We start from the raw sequence: 19,203 nt of genomic DNA, 5'->3' as shown, positions 1-19,203 counted from the left end.
CCAAATGCAATCTCATAGTAAGATTAGCTGGCACGACTCTTACATTCAAATCATTGATGAAGCCACCCATCAAATGCAACTGAAAAGAGGAATCAATTAAAGCAGAGTGTCCAAAAGATAGGCCCACTTATCAAACAACGTGGATAAGTAACAAAAATTAATTTTCAGTGTGATGACATGATTCAACATCAATGCAGAAAAGAATAAATGGAAAAGAAAACTTGAAACGTTAAAAACTTCCAATCCAGCATGTTAAAAGTGTGGCACTGTTGCATAATAATATAGAAGTTAGGTGTGACGGTTAAGAACTAGCCGTTAGGGACCTAGGCCTCTAAATAGAACAATACTCGGATTGTATTGCCTGAGATAAATGCTGAATAAACTTGCGCATTACTCAGAACCTTCTTGACTCTTCTCTTTCTCTGACTCCTACTCTCTCTCTCCTATTCTCTCAATCTCTCTGTCCTCACTTCCCATTCCCCTTTCTCCCTCTTCTCTTTAATTTTCAGAATTACAATCATCCATCAGACACTGACGTCAATTTTTAATCAGTATTCAGCACGATTGTCATATTCACACTAACTCAAGAAAGGGATTCATCTAATTTAAAATATTATCAAATAAAGGTTTAATAATATAAAACAGGTGGTACTCACCTCTTTCGCCAGAAGTAAGCTAGTGCACTCATCAGCACTGGGTAAGAAGTCACCATACAACTGCCAAAAGTTTTCCTGACAGTCCATTGCATATAACAGCAGGCATGCTAACCTAAGGTGCCAATCTGTCTGCCACAAAAGAGTCATGCAATTAGAATTAAGATAACCTGAACCAGCAGGAGCATATTTTAACTTCGCAGGTGCTATTGCTCATGGAACTGAGACAGACCATATTCAACAATCAGTCAATCAATAACATAAGTGATAAACTGATAAGAAGATGTTACAGTCATACACAAACTATGAAGGAAGGACACACTTAGGGATGTCAGCATGTCAAGTATGGATGCCACACACCATACGCCAATGACATGTATCCATACATATTTAAAAGTAGGAAGTTTATAAAGGACTTAAAGGGGAAAAAGCTTAACTTGAAAATTAATGACCGATCTATATTAGGAAAGAAGCCAAAATAAATTATGAATGGAAGACTAAAACCCAGTATTAAGAAATACAGATTTTTACAAGAATAATAGTTCAGGGTGCTACAAATATAGGATGAGATCTATTGTGATTTTCTTTGGAGGGAGTTCATTGAATGAGGAGTTTAAAAGGTTCAGATTTGGGGTATGACACATTTGTCACACATTGAAAGTCTGTAAGACTTCCAATATAAAATACCATGAATCTCCTTGACAACCAATCTAAATTTTACGTTAGATTCTCTGTTTGATCTTAAAATTAACATGGCCACTTTAAGATATGGCTGCTTTATAATATATAAACAAACAAAAACTTCAGTATGTTCATTTTAGCTCTGAATTACTGTCTTGAAAAAGAATTGAAAGTACCTCTGGATTTGTTGAGTTGATAATATCAAATATTGGATGTCCCACTGGAATTATATCAGGGAAGAACATCCATGGGAGCTTCTGACGCACGGTTAACATCAATTCAAGAGGAATTTCCATTATAACCTGCTCAAGCAAGTACAATTGACATCAATATGGAAAATGAATTTGGACTATGGCCAGATCATAGGTTCCCTGAATTTTGCTATATGTACAGCTAGTTTTTCATGTGCCAGAAATTACAGCTGTACACATGCTAAAAGCTACACACCCTGGGTCGGCGAAGAGGTTCAACATCTTTAGAAGCATACACACCAAAACCGTCAGGCCCTTCCTTAAACTCAACTCCATAAGCTCGCATGCTTCGAATATAACCTATCTTGTAGAAATCAGGGTCTGCTGGCTCCAACTGCAGGAACGAAAGAATTTCCATGAAGCCATAACTCAATTTTAACTAAAAGTGAAGATCCCTAAACAACACATGGCAACAAAATTTACTCTGCTAACTGAGACAGTATAGTCCAGCCAGGGCTTCTAGTCGCTTCCCAAAATCTATATCTATATAGTATAAAATCTATAGGAAGCTATACCATGCTAGTCATGGCATAAATAGCGTGGCTCTTCGTACAAAGGACAAAACCACAGTCTAGTTGTATCAAAATTAAAGACTCCCAAGAACTAATGGTGGAAAAAGTTAACTTGCTAACAACAATAAAACTTAATTCACTCACTCTGAGCTACTGGAGTCAGACAGGTCCCACTTATTATTCCATATCAACAACTGAGAAAGCCTGATACTAGCACGAATAAACACAACAAACTCTATAATGCTCAAATGTATAAATGCAAGTTGAAGTATTTTGCGATACGTGTGTCAGACACAGCTCCGCCGTTAAAGTGCCGTGCCATTGGGCACAACCGATGAAAGGATAAGTGAAATAAGGTTTGGAATTTACCTCAGACGACGACTCTTCAACTTTGGGAGGTTGGAATAAGGGGAATGGGGCTGAATCAACCAAAGCTTTGATGGGTCGAACTTTGCTTTCGGAGTCGCGGCAAAATGAGAAGCTGGGTCGCCGAGAGCCATGGCCAAATCCTCTCAACTGCTTCAAGTGAAACCCAAAATTGATGAAAAACTTGAGATTGAGAGTTATGGAAAGAGAAGAACAAGAGAAGGAAACTGAACCTGGGTTTTAGAGAAGAAGCTGTGACTGGTAGGCTGAGAGAGAGGCCAAGAAGAAACCATTGGAAATGAAAAGGGATTGAAGAGAGTGGAAATCTAAGCGCATAAAATGCGCTCCACCGAGTGGTTAGTGAGATGATAGCACCAGCAGCAGCAGCACCATGAAAGAAAGAAGAAAAACTGAAAGAACGTTATCCGGTTTTTCTCCCCGGAGAGTGTGTCCTGCTTCTGATTTCTCGGACATATTTTAGTTCCCATTCTTTCTGTGTTTTTGCTGTATTTGCTTTAGGCAATCCTCACTGCTACTGTCGTCGCGGCTTAATATAAAAATTAATTAACTAATTTAAATATATTAAAAAAATTATAAAGTTAGTTTTTTTTTTTAATAAATATGTTATTTTTGCTCAAATATCTTTACAAATCATGTGATTAGCTGAAACTATTACTTGATAAAACTTTTAACATATACAATTATTACAAAAATTATTTTAAAAAAAATATAAAAGACCAAGTAGATTGAAATCTTATATTTAGAATCAAATTAAAATCAAACTAACTCTTATATTAAAGACCGAATGTAATATTTCTAGATGTGTTTTATGAGGTCTATCTCATGTCCCTCAATATAATAATTTGTGTCTAAAATTTTAAATTAATATTTTTATTTTTTATTCCTATTAAATATATGTCACTTATTACCTTTTTGTAACAAATTTTCACTCATTATTTGTCTTGTGCTCTTTACAAACAAAAGTATAATTGTAAAAATACATATTATATCTTACATATTTATTATTTTTAATTAAATTTAATTAATATTTTGAACAGCGTGATTTTAGTATTCTCCCCTTTCTGCTGCAAAAACAAACATAATTATTCATCTTCTTCCTTATATTTACTAACAACGTTTCTTTTTATTTTTTTTTTTGGGTATCCGAAACAGTTTCTAGTTTTTCTGGGTGTAGGAACAACGTTTCTAGCTATCCCAACGCTAAGCTTTTAAATGGTACAAATTTTTGTTATAAAAAAAAACCAACAATGCTTCTATATTCTGGACTAATTTCATTTTCTTTTTATAAACAATAATGAATTCGAGGATGGAAGTTTAGGGACCAACTTTCTGGTAATTAACGTTCAAATAGTTTAAATTGTATTAATGTATGTAATATGCAATGGCTGATTCCTCTTTGTAATATACTATCTCTGGTCCTAATTATAAGAGCCAGTTGACTAATTAGAAGAGATTAAAGAAGTAAGTTGAGTTAGTTATTTGTCCTAAATAGGTGTTGTTTTTTCTAAAATATCCTTACAAATCAAGTGTATTGACTAGAACTATCATTGTTAGAAGGACTACTTTGGAAAAAAATATATAAATATGAGAGACAAAGTGGATTGGGATCTTATATTTAAGATCAAAATAAAAATCAAACAGGGTCTTATATTAAAGACCGGAGGTAGTATGTAAAACAATCACACACATACAGAGGCTCAGCCTCAGACAATGAACTTAAAAAAGCATATTTTAATTTGTTATTTTTGATAAAATAATTACCACAAGCGTTTTTTTACAGTTTTACGTACATGTTGATCTTTATTAGTAACAGTAATTATAAGTCGACCATTTGACATGCTTTTTAATTAATTAAGGATATTTTGGTTAAATAACATTAACTTTTACAACAACATGATCGAACTATCTTATTTTTACGTTTTTTTGGTGATAACATGAACCATCTCATAACTTTTTAAAACTTATGCATGCAATTTTAAATTATAGATATTTTGGAGACGTTGAATAACTCTCTTTTTTTCTTTTGGCAACTGAGAATTAGTACTCTCCACGATTAATAAAACTAGAATATGTTTTTTCATTTTTTTCCTTTTAATACAAAGATCACCTTTTTTTAAAAGAAAAAGATAAAATAATATTAAATAATATAAGTTTAAAAGTTACAAACAGTCAGTCAAGTAAAATAAAATCGTAAGAAATTATAAGAAAACTAATATTAGAATAACCCTAAAGTTAATAAAGAAAAATAAAAAAAATAAAGCTAAGATCGTGAACATCGCATAAAACGCTTATAAATAAGAGATTGATTAACACATAATAATCTAAAAGCAAGTTTCTACACTCCGTTAGGAAGTAATCAGGAAAAGGCTTCAGCATCTAATTGATGTTCTTAATATGAGCCAATCAATAGGAACACAATGATTTGCTTCCCTAAACATGTGATTAAAATCCAATTGCATATAGATAGGTTATAATTTTAATGTAAAATGACTAAAAAAGACATAAAATTTATTGAATAGTAATGTTTTACTCCTCCAATATTTAATATAAGACCTATTTAACTAATTTGATTAGATTAAGGAAGTTAAGTAAGTTAGTTAATTATGAGAAATATGATATGTTTTTCTAAAAATACCATAATCATCTTTCTTAATATCATCTCGTCATCTTCTACTTGATTATAGTTGAGAGAATATCCATAAGGGTAATTTAGAGAAAATTAAAAAATATGAGAAATAGGTCTTATATTTAGGACCAAAATTAACTCAATAATTAGGTCCTATATTAAGGATCGAGGAGTATATTATATGTTTTTAACGTGGTAATAGTTAAAAAAATAAATAAAACTATAATTAGAAAATAAAAATAGTATACGCATATAATGTAATGATTCAAAAAAAATATTAAAATTAAAATTAGACAAATAAAAAAATAAATATTTTATTGGAAAAATTGTAAATACAAAACAAATTATTTTAATAAAAATTATATAAAATAAGTAATGTAAGGAAATAAAATAATATAACAACAAATAAAATGAATAAATATATATAAATAAAAATAACATTACCCCAAATCGACATGTGCACTGATAGGACATGGGACGTAGGACGTAGGCAAATAAGGACAACAGTAAACAAAGAAGCACGAGGAGTAAGGACAAAAATGGAAGAATAAATAAAAAATGAATGGGATATGAGAAAGCGGGAATTACAATCAAGACTCACAGAAAAATATAATTACCAAAAAATTCTAATAATGACCTTAACAGCCTGTAATGACAAGTCCTATAGTAGAAAATGATAACTTGTAGGACTTGTTTTTCAACTGTTTTTTTTTTTTAGAACCTCATTATAATTCTCTCTCTGAGAAACTAGGAGGGGTGCGGTGAAAAAGTAATCAGAAGTGGTGGTGGAAAAAAAGTTACTTTTGGGCATAAGTCAATATCAAAAAAATACCAATCCAAACGAGAGAAATTATCAACAGCAATGTTCACCGTGGCTTTTGAAGGATGCACTGTGCTTTTTCCTATGCCAGCGAGGCAGCGACAATCTAAACATTCTCGTAGCTTTTTGATAAACCCGAAGAAGATCACAAGTAGCAGAAGTCTTAGGGCCTGTTTGGCAAATGACCCAAATCATGATTTGAGTCAAAAATTTGGTAAACTGGGAGGAAAATCAACAAACCACGGTTTTAGAGCAAAATCACGGTTTTGGTATAAAACCATGGTTTTGAGCTTAAAATCATGTTTTCATAAGAAGTGAATTCATTCTATTTTTGACTCAAATTAGAGAGTATAATTTTGCCTCTCAGAGTAGATCCCAACAGTAATATGACTTTAAGACCTCTCGATTATTTTTCTATAAACATATTTAATCTTACATTTTAGAAATATATATACACATATTAATTATTTATTAATTATATTATCTTATATATTATTAAGGGATAATTAATATATAAGTCCTTATAGTTTCAACTGGTTTTTAATCAAGTTTCTATAATTTTTTTTCTTTTTATCAGGTCCTTATACTTTCATATATTTTTATTCTAGTCCTTATAATTTTTTTTCTTTTTATCAGATCCTTATTGTTTTACTTTGTTTTTAATTAGGTCCTTGTAGTTTTTATTTTTTATTTTACAAATAATAACATTTTAAAAATAATAAATTATTGTAACAATCTTATGTTAATATTCTTTTAAATTTTTAGTTAAACAAATATATTATTTATTTTCAATTCGAATTTTTATAATTATAAAATTCAAATTATAATAATAAATTTTTATAAAATTAAAATATGATTATAAATAATTTATATTTAAGTATAATTATTATTCTGATTATTTATTAATTACTAAATGATTATATTAATTATTTTTTCCAATTATATAATTATTAATTTAAAAATGAAATTAATTTTAAAGAATAAAGTTAATAAATAATTTTTTAAAAACTACAAAGCACCTAATTAAAAAAATAAGTGAAACTATAAGGACCTGATAAAAAGAAAAAAAAATAGAAGGACCTAATTAAAAACACACGAAAGTAAAAGGAGCTGATAAAAAGAAAAAAATTTATAAGGACCTAATTAAAAATCAGATGAAACTATAAGTACCTGGAGATTAATTATCCCTATTATTAATTGTGTTAGTCAAAAATATATTATTAACAATTTTATTCTTTCAAATTAAAATATATTATAAAATCTATTTTTTATGTAATTATTATATTAACTTATGCTTTTTTTAATAATTTGTACATATAAAAAGTGCTTCTGATAACAACTATCCAAACACTCTGACTTTATCAGAATCACTTCTTCACAAAATCTATTCTCCCAAAATCTATTTTTCAGAAGCTATTCTCCAAATCATGATTTGATTTCATTCAAACACTTCCTTAGACCACTTTGATTGATAGGACTACCAATATCTCTTAGCGTATCCAATCTTGTTGAGGCAGCTTCCACATGGTACCTGTAGACTACTTTAAACCATAAGTGTCCACAGAACCATCGATGCATACTTTGATTCATAACTGTGTCCACTTTAAACCACGTTTTGTGAACTGCCTCCAACAAAACTGTGTTTTGGAACCACATGAAATTTAAGTATCTCCAAACACAAAATAAATATGAGAAATAGACAATATGATTATTAAATTTAGGGAAAATTACTACCCACACATCGTAAGAAAATTAAATATAGAGAAGTTCTAACAAGTATACTTTTCTACAAGTTTTTAACTGTGAATAAATTTTATAAGTACATATGAATATTTGTTAAGTTTGGCTTATAAATATGATTCTTTTTGGACATTTTTGTATTCAATTTATTTATGTAGGACCTATGGGTCATTTTCACATTGATTTATTATTTCAATATATAGATAAGTAGATGATCTGTTTTAAAAAAAAAAAAAGAATAGCAAAGAAACATTGACCATGTGAAACAAAAGATCCGTAAATCATAGTCTAATGAGGATAAAAATAAATAACAACAAAACCAACTGTGTGAAGGCTACGAAATAATTAATGTTGTACTATCAGTTTATACTGCTAGTTTATTTCTTATCAACCTGATTAATATAAGTATTTCTTAAATAATGCTAATCGATGCTGCGAAAACAGAAACTCTCGATAGAATTTTGAAAATCTTTAATAATTTTGACCACATTCATAAAATTTATGACAAACGATCAAGAGACTAGTTGGTATTGGTATGGACACTAGAGCTCATCTCTCACCTATCCAGTTTTAATTAGCAATATTTATATTTTATTAGGATAATTTACAATGTTATTACTTTTCATGTTTAATTGGGAAGCTTATCAATTAGAGTTAATTGATCACTCTACCCTGTGAATAATATGTAACGTTTATCTTCCTGTAGGTTATTAGGTTATTGGCTCTTTATTATACTATCTTTGGTCTTTAATACTACCTCCCGTTCTTAATATAAGACCCTGTTTGAATTTTATTTTGGTCCTAAATATAAGATCCCAATCCATTTTGTTTCTTATATTTATGTATTTTTTTTCCAAGGTAGTCCTTCTAATAATTGTAGTTCTAGCTAATATAATTGATCAGTAAGGATTTTTTTAGGAAAGACAACACCTATTTATTATAAATAATTACCTTAACTTCTTTTCTTAATCTTCTCAAATTAGTCAATTGGGTCTTATAATTAGGACAGAAGGTAGTATAATGATTAGTTAGATATTCAATTTGGTTTTAAATATAGGATCCCAATATACTTTATTTCTAATATTTATTCATTTCACTTCCAAGCAATCCTTATGATGGTTGTATATTTAAGGAGTTTCTATCAAATGGTAGTTTCAATACACATTATTTTTAAGGATATTTCAGAGCGAAGACAGTATTTATTTATTACAAATAACTAACTTAATTATTTTTTTAATATTCACAAATTAGTAATCTAGTTTTTATATTAAGAATTAAAGCTAGTATAATTTTTAAAATCAAAGCTAGTTGCATGCTTGGATACTAACGTTGCGTTTGGTAGGAAGCATTGAAAATAAGAAATTGGGATTGGGATGACAATTGAAAAAATCTATTAAGAGAGTGTTTAGTATAAGAGATTGTTTGATATATGAGATTAGCCAAAGTCATGTATATGAGATTGGAGAATACCATGAGAGAGTGGTATTTCCCAATCCCACCTTTATGGGTTTGCCTAATCCCATATAACAAACAATTGCTCATGCTAAGTACTATTTTAATGATTTTTTTCAATTGCAATCACAGTCCCAATCCCTCATTTTCAATGTTTCGTACCAAACAGGATCTAAAAATAATGCTTTAGGAAAAATGTACATGTCCCCTCATTGCAAAATTGATGGAAAATACTTTGAGTAGGTATCGAATAATAGACACATTATATCGTACTTCTCTGGTCCTATTTATAGGGTAGAAAAAAAATATTTTTTTGGTCCTATTTATAAATTACTTCATTAAATTTTTACCATGAATGTACTATATATATTGTTCTTAATTTATTATAGTATAGATAGTTTTTTTTTGAAAGTGTATATATTAAATAAAAGTAAAGTTGGGAAATTGTTATATTTTGCAATTTAAGGTTTTTTTTATCTATGTGAAACATGTTAAAAGTGCCTTATAAATAGAACAAGAAAGAAGCATAACTTTAGGCTATGATTGTTCAGTCTACGTATGGTACTGTAGTAGTTTTTTTAAAAGAAATTTAAATTGAAAATGAAGTAGAATAAGGATAGGAAATCATAGGTGTTTAAGTTCTAATCCTTTTTTGGATTTAAATCGCTGCTTGTCACCTAAAAATATATTTGATGTGTGAGTGGAAATCTTTCTTTTCTTTTCTTTTTAATAATAAATCTCACATAATTTCTTTGTTATGTGTATTTAAAATGTAAACTACACTTCTTCTGACAAAAAAAAGAGTAAACTACACCAGTTTAATATCAACTAGTGGTTGGGGATTTGATTGCTTAAAGACGAAATCTTGAGTTCCGAGTCTTTCATTGTGTTTTTTTTTGTGCAAAGCACAGGTATTTTTTTATCAGAGGTAATCCTGTTTAAGGTACTGTCAGAAACTAAATGTTGACATCTCTTTCAGTGGGGATTCGAATTTTGGTTCGCTACGTTATAAGGAACCAGCTCCTTCTGTTAGATCCAAATTATGTTGGTGAGTTTGAGTCTTTCTTAATGCTTAAAAAAAGCATTTTGAAAAGTTACTTTCAATTGAGTCCGATAATTAATGTTTGAATATATGACATATAGCTATATGAAAAAAAAAAAAAAAAAAGAAGCGTAAAATACCAAGATGCTCTTTCCGCCAAAAAGGAAAAGGCAAAAAAGCAAGAAATTCTGTTAACACACCAATGATGAGCCTCCCCTTCCCTATACTCTCAGCATCACTGACAGCGAACAACCACTGTATGTGAACGACCATGGAGAAGGCCACGAACTAGTAGAAGCGTCACGACTCAAAATCATATTCTCAAAAAATTAGAACCATTGGTCACCATCATAAACAACAATTTAATTTCAAACGTTTGAATCCCAACATAACCAACAATGTTAGACAAATCAATCACACAAAAAATCATCGGCCGGCGACCACAACTTTCGGTTCTGGTCAAATCATATATATGTTAACCAAAACAATGGGAGAGTAGCTGTGACTCGAAAGTTGCAAAAGCCTATTTCCAACGTGTTTCCCAAATGCAAAAGCTAGGGGATTTTTTTTTTAAAAAAAGAAAATCAATTCCATGGTGTTATAGATGATTGATTTCCATGGACTTTAAAATGAAATTGGATTCTTTAAAGTGCCGGAATACGAGTCTTTTAGGAAAAATCTTTGGTATACCAAAATCTGCATCTATCTTCTCTTTTTTAAAATCACACTTCTATGCTAATTTTAACTGTTTTTTTTTTTTTGGAACTAAAGCAACGGGCCATTATTGGCTTGAGATTATGAAGTACTACCTTCGGTCCTTAATATATAAGATAGGGTGGAAGATTGGATTTGATAATCAATAGAAGATTTAAATTTATTTTGTCTCTCGAATTTATATTTTTCCCCATAGTATCCTTATTGATCGTAGGAATTCCTACCAAAGAATAGTTTCAATGCACATAATTAAATAAGATAGTTTAGGAAAGTCAAGACATATTTGTTACATATAACTAAGTTATTAACTACTCTCCTTAGTATCTTTCCATTAGTTATCTAGTCCTTATGTTAAAAACTAGAGGTCGTAAGATTAAACTCATAACCTCCTACCTATAAGGGAGCTTACACGCCATCGCTAGTTTACAAGGCTATTTGGCTCCATCCTTTTAACTTTGGCATACCAAATATAGCCTTAATTAGAATTTAATTGTGTTTTTTGGGTTAAAAAAAATCAATGAGTTAAGTCCACCTAATAAGTTAACCAGGGTTAGGATAAGGTTATTTGCAACTTGGAATATTCTAATAGGTATCTATTGCCTGTAAAATAGAGTATTCATATTAGTAGCGGGATCAAAACCGTCACATATGTAGAGCACCAAATTGTAGAAGTAAATATTTTGTAAAATATAAATAAAGTTTAGAAAGGATAATCTCAAGTTAATTAGACAGTACCTAGCCCATAAGATGCCTCCCATGACAACAGTCTCAAAGAGTAACTGCGCTGCTACTACTGCAAATGTCAAACCATGAATCATTTCAAAATTTTAACTTTTTCCCCAAACCCTCAAATTTTATATATTTTAATTTGGCCAGAAATAATAATTTGAAATATAATATTCCTGTTCCGAACAGTTCACACTTTCCATGCTTTCCCTAACGTTGTATTCTCAGTTAGTCAAATGTATCTACCAGGTTGGGAATGATGATAAGGATCAGTATATGGAAAACAATCAATAAACTTTTCAAATACCTTTAAAACCCATGAATTCAAACCCAAATTTTGAACCCTAATAAATTTCAGAAATTCCTCCTCTTAAATGTTTCCATTAATGCAATTAAATGATGCGTGTAGACAAGTCCAGCATATGTTCATTTGTCTACTGAATCCCAGTGAGGCTGAGGACTATATATATGGGGGCATAGTTCATGCCCTAAACCAGAAAACCCAGAAACAAAGAATTGGAGGTGTAGTTTCTTCTTCAGTGAGGTTTGAGAATGGATCTTTCTTTGAGTGTTGGCAGTGGATCTGGCGATGAGCAAAACACTGCAACCTCTCATCAGACTAGAAGGAGGTCTGCTCATCGTCACACTCCTATGCAGATCCAGCGACTTGAAGAGTAAGATCAGATGAGATCAGATCACTTTTAATTTATTTTCTTCCCAAACAAGTTTTTGTTTTGTTTATTGGATAATTCGTTGATTATGTGTTTGATTTCCTTGATTAATTGTTTAATCTGAAAGGTGTTTGTTTGTGTTGACCAAAACCTAGCCAAAAGCGCAGAGATCGGCAGTTTCAGGTTTCGATTTCCTCATGAGACATGGGTCGTGGCTGGTCTTGTGAGGAGAAAGATGGGATCACCGGAAAATTTGTGTCTAATTCTTGTTCCATGAGATATTATTATGTCATATATATAACGATCCAGATCTAACACTAACAACTAATACTATTAAGAGATCCACCATAAAAATAATATTAACAAATAAAGATAATATTAACAAGTCGCATTTATCCCGGAATCAAAATGTTTAGATCATTTCATATTTGATCTGAATGGTCCAGATTTTATATCATTTTTATGCCGGGGTCAGAGTGTTGGTTACGGCTACTAGTGATAGACCTGGATCGATCATTTGAGATTTGATGTGGATGGTCGAAATTTAATATGATATTTATGCCAGAGTTAAAATGTTTGTTTTGCGGCTACAAGTGTTAGATCTGGATCGATCATTTTAAATTTGATCTAGATTATCAACATTTTATACCATATATATGTCAAAGTAAGAATGTTGGGATTGCCAGAGATAGATCTTGATCCATCATTTCATTTTAGATTTGATCTAGATAGTCCAAATTTTATATCATATTTTTGTCAGAGTCAAAATGTTTGTTGCAACTAGCAGTGTTAGAGTTGGATCGATTATTTTTCATATTTCATCTATATGGTCCAGATTTTATATGATATTTACACGGGAGTGAAAATGTTTTGTTGCAGTGAGTGGTCATAAATCTATATCGATCATTTCACATTTGATCTAGATGGTTCAAATTTTATATCATATTCATGTCGGAGTCAAAATATTTGTTGCAGCCACTATAGTGGTGTATCTGGATTGATCATTTTTCATATTTTATCTAGATAGTCCAAATTTTATATGTTTTTTACAAATGATTTTAATACTTTTATCGTCAAAGAAGAAAGAATAGAAGAAAAGTTTTCTGACTATAAATTTTAGAGAAATAATCCTAAATACTAGATAGATTTTAGGAGAGCATGTATATCTTGGTTCTTCCCAACAATAAAAATAGCAAATAAAAGATGAAATCTCAATTGTAGAATAACGTGGGCAGTCCAAAGCCTCTTGTTACAAAATCGTTACTGTGTTATTTTCCGACACAGATATTTTATACTACTCACTCTTGTGGACTTAGATTGTTCAAATCAAACCACTCTATTGCTTGCTGTTATTAGTGTAGCAGCAAAGAATATGCTTCCTTAAGATTTTTTTTTTTTTTTAATTTCACCATTGGCTTACTGATTTCTCACACGACAAGTAATATTGCTTTGCTCTTGTTGAACTTGTTTAATGTTTACCGATCTTTAATTTCTTTTTTTTTTGTCACTTTTACCGGTAAATATTCGATGCGTTTGTCCTATCTCAATCTCTCAGTCCTTTGAAATCTAGCCTTTTATTGTTTAACGTGATATTTTACATGATTTATTTTGTAAGATGAGCCTCAATATAATATCTTTGTTTGTCATTGTTTCATAAAACCTCCAATTAATTACTGGTTTTGTTTTGTGCATTTTCTTCTCACTCCATCTTAATTAAACCAAAAACGTAGCGGGATTTAACTTAATCTTTGTTTCTTCGATTGGTTATGAACTGAAGGTTTTTCAAGGAGTGCCCACACCCTGATGAGGAACAACGCAGAGATTTAGGCAAGGAACTTGGTCTTGAACCTAAGCAAATCAAGTTCTGGTTTCAGAACAAGAGAACTCAGACCAAGGTACGTCGTACTTGGTCTCAAGTTAGTTTCCGGATACACTTTAATTTAATTATTGTGAACTTATAGGGTTGATTAATGATTATTTTGTACGTGTTATTTTATATGTAAAATTATTCAGACGCTGAATGAACGGATAGATAACAATGTTCTTCGTGCTGAGAATGAGAGAATTCAGTCTGAGAATTCAGCAATCAAAGAGGCTCTCAAGAGTGTGGCCTGCCCTTCTTGTGGGGGTCCCTCCTATGGAAATGAAGAGCAAAGACTTGCTATGATGAAACTGCTCCAAGAGAATGTCTATCTCAAGCACGAGGTTATTATTCAATTAGTTTGATTGATCACAACCCTAATTCTAGATGCTTTTTTATGCGTGTCGTCTTCGAAATTCAAAAGCCTAATTTCACTTAATTACATACTTCGGAATGATGGAGTTGAAACTGATTTAACTTTTTGGATAGTAAAATTGTGTGTGTGCTTTGGGAGATTGCATTAATAATGATTGCACAGTAATGAGTGAACACATGGATATTATCGTTTCAACCTTATCATGACATATATATGATGTTTGTTCCTTACAAAAATGTTTGCTCTTTGAAAATCATTTACTATATATCTCTACAACGATGAAGCAAGAACAAATCAAAATAAAGTCAATCTCTAGAATGGTAATTAAATAATTAGTCCATATATATATTGTTTTAAATGATTGCATCGTATCATCATTTAATGATCTGTTTGAATCCTATCATCTGATGCTGGCCCCTTGAGATATAGTGTTTATAGTAGCATTTTATGATGAAATTGAAATACATACTATAAAATAAAATGATTAAAAGAGTAATAATTGGTACTTGATTCAGTAGTTCAATGGCTGCTTAGCTTCTTGATTTAATATTTCCCGTTTGATTTTCAGTATGAAAAAGCGACAAGGCTTGTCGCAGACTATGCTGGGAATCCTCTGATAGTACAAAAGGATTTCCTAACCCTAGGAACTCCATCACCATCATCACAACATGCCATGCCGACCACGTCCATGTCCGATGACAATAGTAACATGTTGCCAAAACAAGGCATCATCAACAAGGCAGTGATGTTGGAGACAGCCATTAGTGCCATTGAAGAATTAATGAGGCTTATGCGTGTGGATGAGCCACTTTGGGTCAAGTCTGAAGCATTTGAGCTCAAGGAAGGCTTCTTTCTCCCTAACCCTGAAACTTATGAAAGGATCTTCCATAGGGCTCATCACCTCCGCAAGAAGCTTAATAATGCTCGTGTTGAGTGTTCTAAAGCTTCCTGTGTCATTAACATGGCTCCTTTGCAATTGGTTGGCATGTTTCTTGACTCTGTAAGCACATCCATTCACTTTTTTTTTCTTTGGTATGGTATCTGAGAATAAGCTTAATGTCATTGTCCAATAATTGCGTTAGATTTAACTCTAATGCTCGAGGTCCGACAGAGATTAGTTTTATATCCAAAATGACTCAGAAAAACTCTGAGTTTATACAAAAAAAAAGAGTTAGATTTGATTTCTAAATATAAGATTTCAATCCACTTTGTCTATTATATTTATGATTTTTTTCAAACTAATATATCTCTAACTTATAAACTGATGTGTAATCTAATGTAGTCATATAATGGTATTAACTAACTTACTTCACTTTTTTAATCTCCCAAATTATTTAAATAGCTTTTACATTAAGAACTAAAGGGAATACATACTTGTTCAATTTTGTTAATGAGTTTTGCAGGAGAAATGGGCTAATCTATTCCCAACAATTGTTGGAAAAGCAAGCACATTGAAAGTACTTGAAGCTGGTTCGCTTGGGGGCAGGAATGGAGCCTTGCAGCTAGTATGTGTCATTGTGTATGTGTGTGTGTGTACATACATATATGTTTAAGTGTAATTATATATATGTGCAAATTTTAAAGCATTTTGGATATATATGTATATATGCAGATGCATGAAGAACTTCACATGCTTACAGCTATGGTGCCACCTCGTGAATTTGTGTTCCTTCGAGCTTGTTTCCAACCAGACAAGGCAACATGGGTGATAGGTGATGTGTCGTTTGTGCCCCTCGAGGACATCGGCGACTTTACTTATTCTTCCTCTTGCTGGAAGCTTCCCTCTGGATGCATGATTCAGGAATTGCCCAATGGCTTCTCCAAGGTTAGTAACTATACATAACCCTGAGGCTTCTAATTGATTTGCCTCATTCTCTAATGCCTTCTTTAATATTTCCAATTTTGTAAATTTTTTTTATTTTTTATCATTAGATTCCAGATAAAATGGGCAATAGTTTGATATCTTACGTTGATGAAATAATGTAGTTTTGAATTTTATTTTGGAAAAATTCTAAAAAAATAATTGTTAAATTTCAAAATTTCAAATCAGTATTAGTTATTATACTTGTAAAGAAAATGACTACACTCAAAAAACAAAGGATAACACATTTTTTTTTTTTAGTGATTCTTGACTTGGAATGTTAAAATTCAACAATCATTTTTTGGGGATTTTTCCTTTTATTTTTATGAATTTTTTAAAAAATAAATGAAAACGCACAATTTTAAAGTATTTTTCTTCAATTTTTTAAAAAAACAAAACTACACAATTTCATCGCTTCAAGATATCAAAATGTCACTCATTTTGTCTACAGTTATAATGAAAAGGAAAAAAATATTTTGAAGGTTGAGTTATAACAAATTAAGGACATTAAAGTGAAGCACGTTAGAGGCTCCAAACCCAATAACCATATTTTTCAAATATGACTCATTATATATATATATATATATATGATTAATTAATTGATTGTGGTGTGTTAGGTAACTTGGGTGGAGCATGTGGAAGTGGAACATGAAAGCCTGATAGTGCACATGTTGTATAGAAACCTGGCATTTAGCAGCATTGCTTATGGAGCTGAGCGATGGGTTGTGGCATTAGAGAGAATGTGTGAGAGAATTGGTTACACCGTAAGCCCTCACATTGCTCTTGATGGTGAAGCTGCTTCAGCGATGGGCGTTGTACCTGAAGGAAGAAGAAGCTTGATGAAACTAGGGCATCGCATGATGAAGAGCTTCTGTGGAGTGATGAGCATGAATGAAACATCATGCGAAGAGTTTGAGGAGATAAGTGATGAGAATGAGACTGGAATCAGAATGTTCATTCGTCACAACCTGGAGAGAGGTCAGCCCCATGGCATCGTTCTCACTGCTGCTTCTCCTATTTGGCTCCCTCTTTCTCCCAACCGCATCTTCCACTACCTCCGCGACATCACTCGCCGGTTCCAGGTACACGATACAAGTAACTGAATTACTTTTCCAGTCCTTAATATAAGACTTATTTAACTAATTTAATTATATTAAGAAAGTTAGGTAAGTTAGTTAATTATAAGAAATATGACATGTTTTTCCTATAATACTATAATCATCTTTCTCAATATCCTCTTTCCTTCTTCTACTTGATTATGGTTAGAGGAGTATCTATAGGGATAATTTAGAAAAAATTGATAAATGTAAGAAACAAGTATTATATTTAAGACCAAAATCAACTTAACAATTAGGTCTTATATTAAGGACCGGAGGAGTACATATATAGATAAAGGAAAAGTTAGTTAAAATTAATTAAAGAGGTCATAAATATGGGGAAAAAAACCCTTATTTTATGAGGAGAGAATGAGCAAATTGACAATTAATTCAATGGTTAATGGGGCGAAAATGGAAAAAAAGAAGGATGCTAAAAATTTGAGAGAACTGCTATGAGGTCCTAAGAAAAGAAAATAATAACTAAAAAGTCCTCATTACAATTGAGCAGTTTGTAATAACGACAAGTTCCAATGTAAGAAATGACATCATGTTTCAACTATTCATTTGCAACTCAGATTAATTTTGTTAGTAATTATCTTTCTTTTAGGACTTCATACCAGCTGGCAACTTTGAAGATGCTTTCACTATCTCTTATAATAAATAGGAACATGTTATCTCTGATTGGATCCTCTCGTATATAGGATTACTGGACTGGATTTGAATATGAATGACCGTATATATATTTTGATGGCAGTGGGATGTTCTTTGCAATGAAAATGAAGAGCAAGAGGTTGTGCGCATCTCGACTGGAACTCATCCTGGAAACTACATATCAATTATCCAGGTATAATTTTTTTTCCCGGTGATAATCCAGGTATAATTTTATGAGCACCATATATATATATTATTAGTTGAAAACTTACTTTTTTAAAGCCAAGCTAAGTGATAGTTGTTTCCTGTTTAGCGTATTCAAAATCACTTTTTTTCCTCTTAACCTTAAACATGACAAAATGTACGAGGCTAATTAAGTAAATATTATGGTTATTTCAAATTATATGGCAGACACACAATGTGGACGGCAGCGTTGCGATTCTTCAAGAAACTTGTGTGGAGCCGATGGGTTATGTGCTGGTGTTTGCTCCCGTGGATAAGCTGACGATCAATGGGGTGATGCAAGGGGAGGATTCGGCCGCCGTGTCGATACTGCCATCGGGCTTTGTGGTCATGAAGGACGACGTGGGAATATCCAATGGCGGCGGAAAGGACGGTGGTGGTTCATCTCCCGGCGGTGGGTCAATACTGACAATGACTATGCAGATTCTGGTGAGTAGCAGTGTGGAAACGAAGAGCTTGAACAAGAAGAGTGTGGCTACGGTGAACGAACTCGTGAACACCACTCTCAACAAGATCAAGTTTGCTCTGATGAATAATAATTAGGGCTTTCGCGTGGTGATGATGAATGAATAAATTATGCCCAAATAATAATAATAAAAAAAGACTTTTGTTTCATTTCAAGTTGCGTTTTGATTTCCCGTTGTAATTTGCATGGATTGATGATGCCATGCAGACTTGTTTCGTGTTTGAACTTGAAGTTTGGTTTTCTGCGAATAAAATGAGACAGACATCAGTGTGATTATGGATGCGTGATTGAGTTTTCTTCAATTGTAGTACTACTTTCGGTCCTAATTATAAAACCTAGGTTGTAGACTACAAATAAAACTTTATAATTAGGA

The 19,203-nt window shown here is 31.7% G+C and overlaps 2 protein-coding genes across 2 annotated transcripts; one reads left to right on the top strand and one right to left on the bottom strand.

Annotated features, from left to right (window-relative positions):
• Positions 1 to 34: 34 nt before the first annotated feature.
• On the bottom strand, positions 35 to 2,899 carry LOC114712491 (protein PLASTID TRANSCRIPTIONALLY ACTIVE 14; the record flags this gene model as incomplete). Its single annotated transcript, XM_028897040.1, has 6 exons — positions 2,697 to 2,899; positions 2,467 to 2,613; positions 1,782 to 1,919; positions 1,511 to 1,636; positions 657 to 785; positions 35 to 79 (listed from the first exon to the last, which is right to left on the bottom strand). Coding segments are annotated over exons 1-6 (645 nt in total), but the record flags the coding sequence as incomplete, so codon positions are not given.
• A 9,257-nt stretch (positions 2,900 to 12,156) lies between these two features.
• On the top strand, positions 12,157 to 18,907 carry LOC114712480 (homeobox-leucine zipper protein ROC8-like). Its single transcript, XM_028897031.1, has 9 exons — positions 12,157 to 12,278; positions 14,053 to 14,170; positions 14,289 to 14,480; positions 15,081 to 15,512; positions 15,916 to 16,017; positions 16,125 to 16,337; positions 16,991 to 17,455; positions 18,225 to 18,314; positions 18,533 to 18,907. The coding sequence occupies exons 1-9, from the start codon at positions 12,157 to 12,159 to the stop codon at positions 18,905 to 18,907; spliced, it is 2,109 nt and encodes a 702-aa protein (XP_028752864.1).
• The last annotated feature ends 296 nt before the right edge of the window (positions 18,908 to 19,203 follow it).

This window comes from Neltuma alba, unplaced genomic scaffold, assembly GCF_004799145.2.
Source record: "Neltuma alba isolate B1F8T4 unplaced genomic scaffold, ASM479914v2 tig00001828_pilon, whole genome shotgun sequence".
NCBI classification, from domain to species: Eukaryota; Viridiplantae; Streptophyta; class Magnoliopsida; order Fabales; family Fabaceae; genus Neltuma; species Neltuma alba.
The sequence above is the reverse complement of the archived record's forward strand: the minus strand, read 5'-3'. Positions and strand labels throughout refer to the sequence as shown.

What these genes read in the sequence shown, in the direction of transcription:
- LOC114712480 (XM_028897031.1), top strand. Translation starts at nt 12,157, where the DNA reads ATGGATCTTTCTTTGAGTGTTGGCAGTGGATCTGGCGATGAGCAAAAC. An exon ending in TGCCCAATGGCTTCTCCAAG is followed by an intron (nt 16,338 to 16,990) that starts GTTAGTAACTAT and finishes GTGGTGTGTTAG; the next exon opens with GTAACTTGGGTGGAGCATGT. An exon ending in ACTACATATCAATTATCCAG is followed by an intron (nt 18,315 to 18,532) that starts GTATAATTTTTT and finishes ATTATATGGCAG; the next exon opens with ACACACAATGTGGACGGCAG.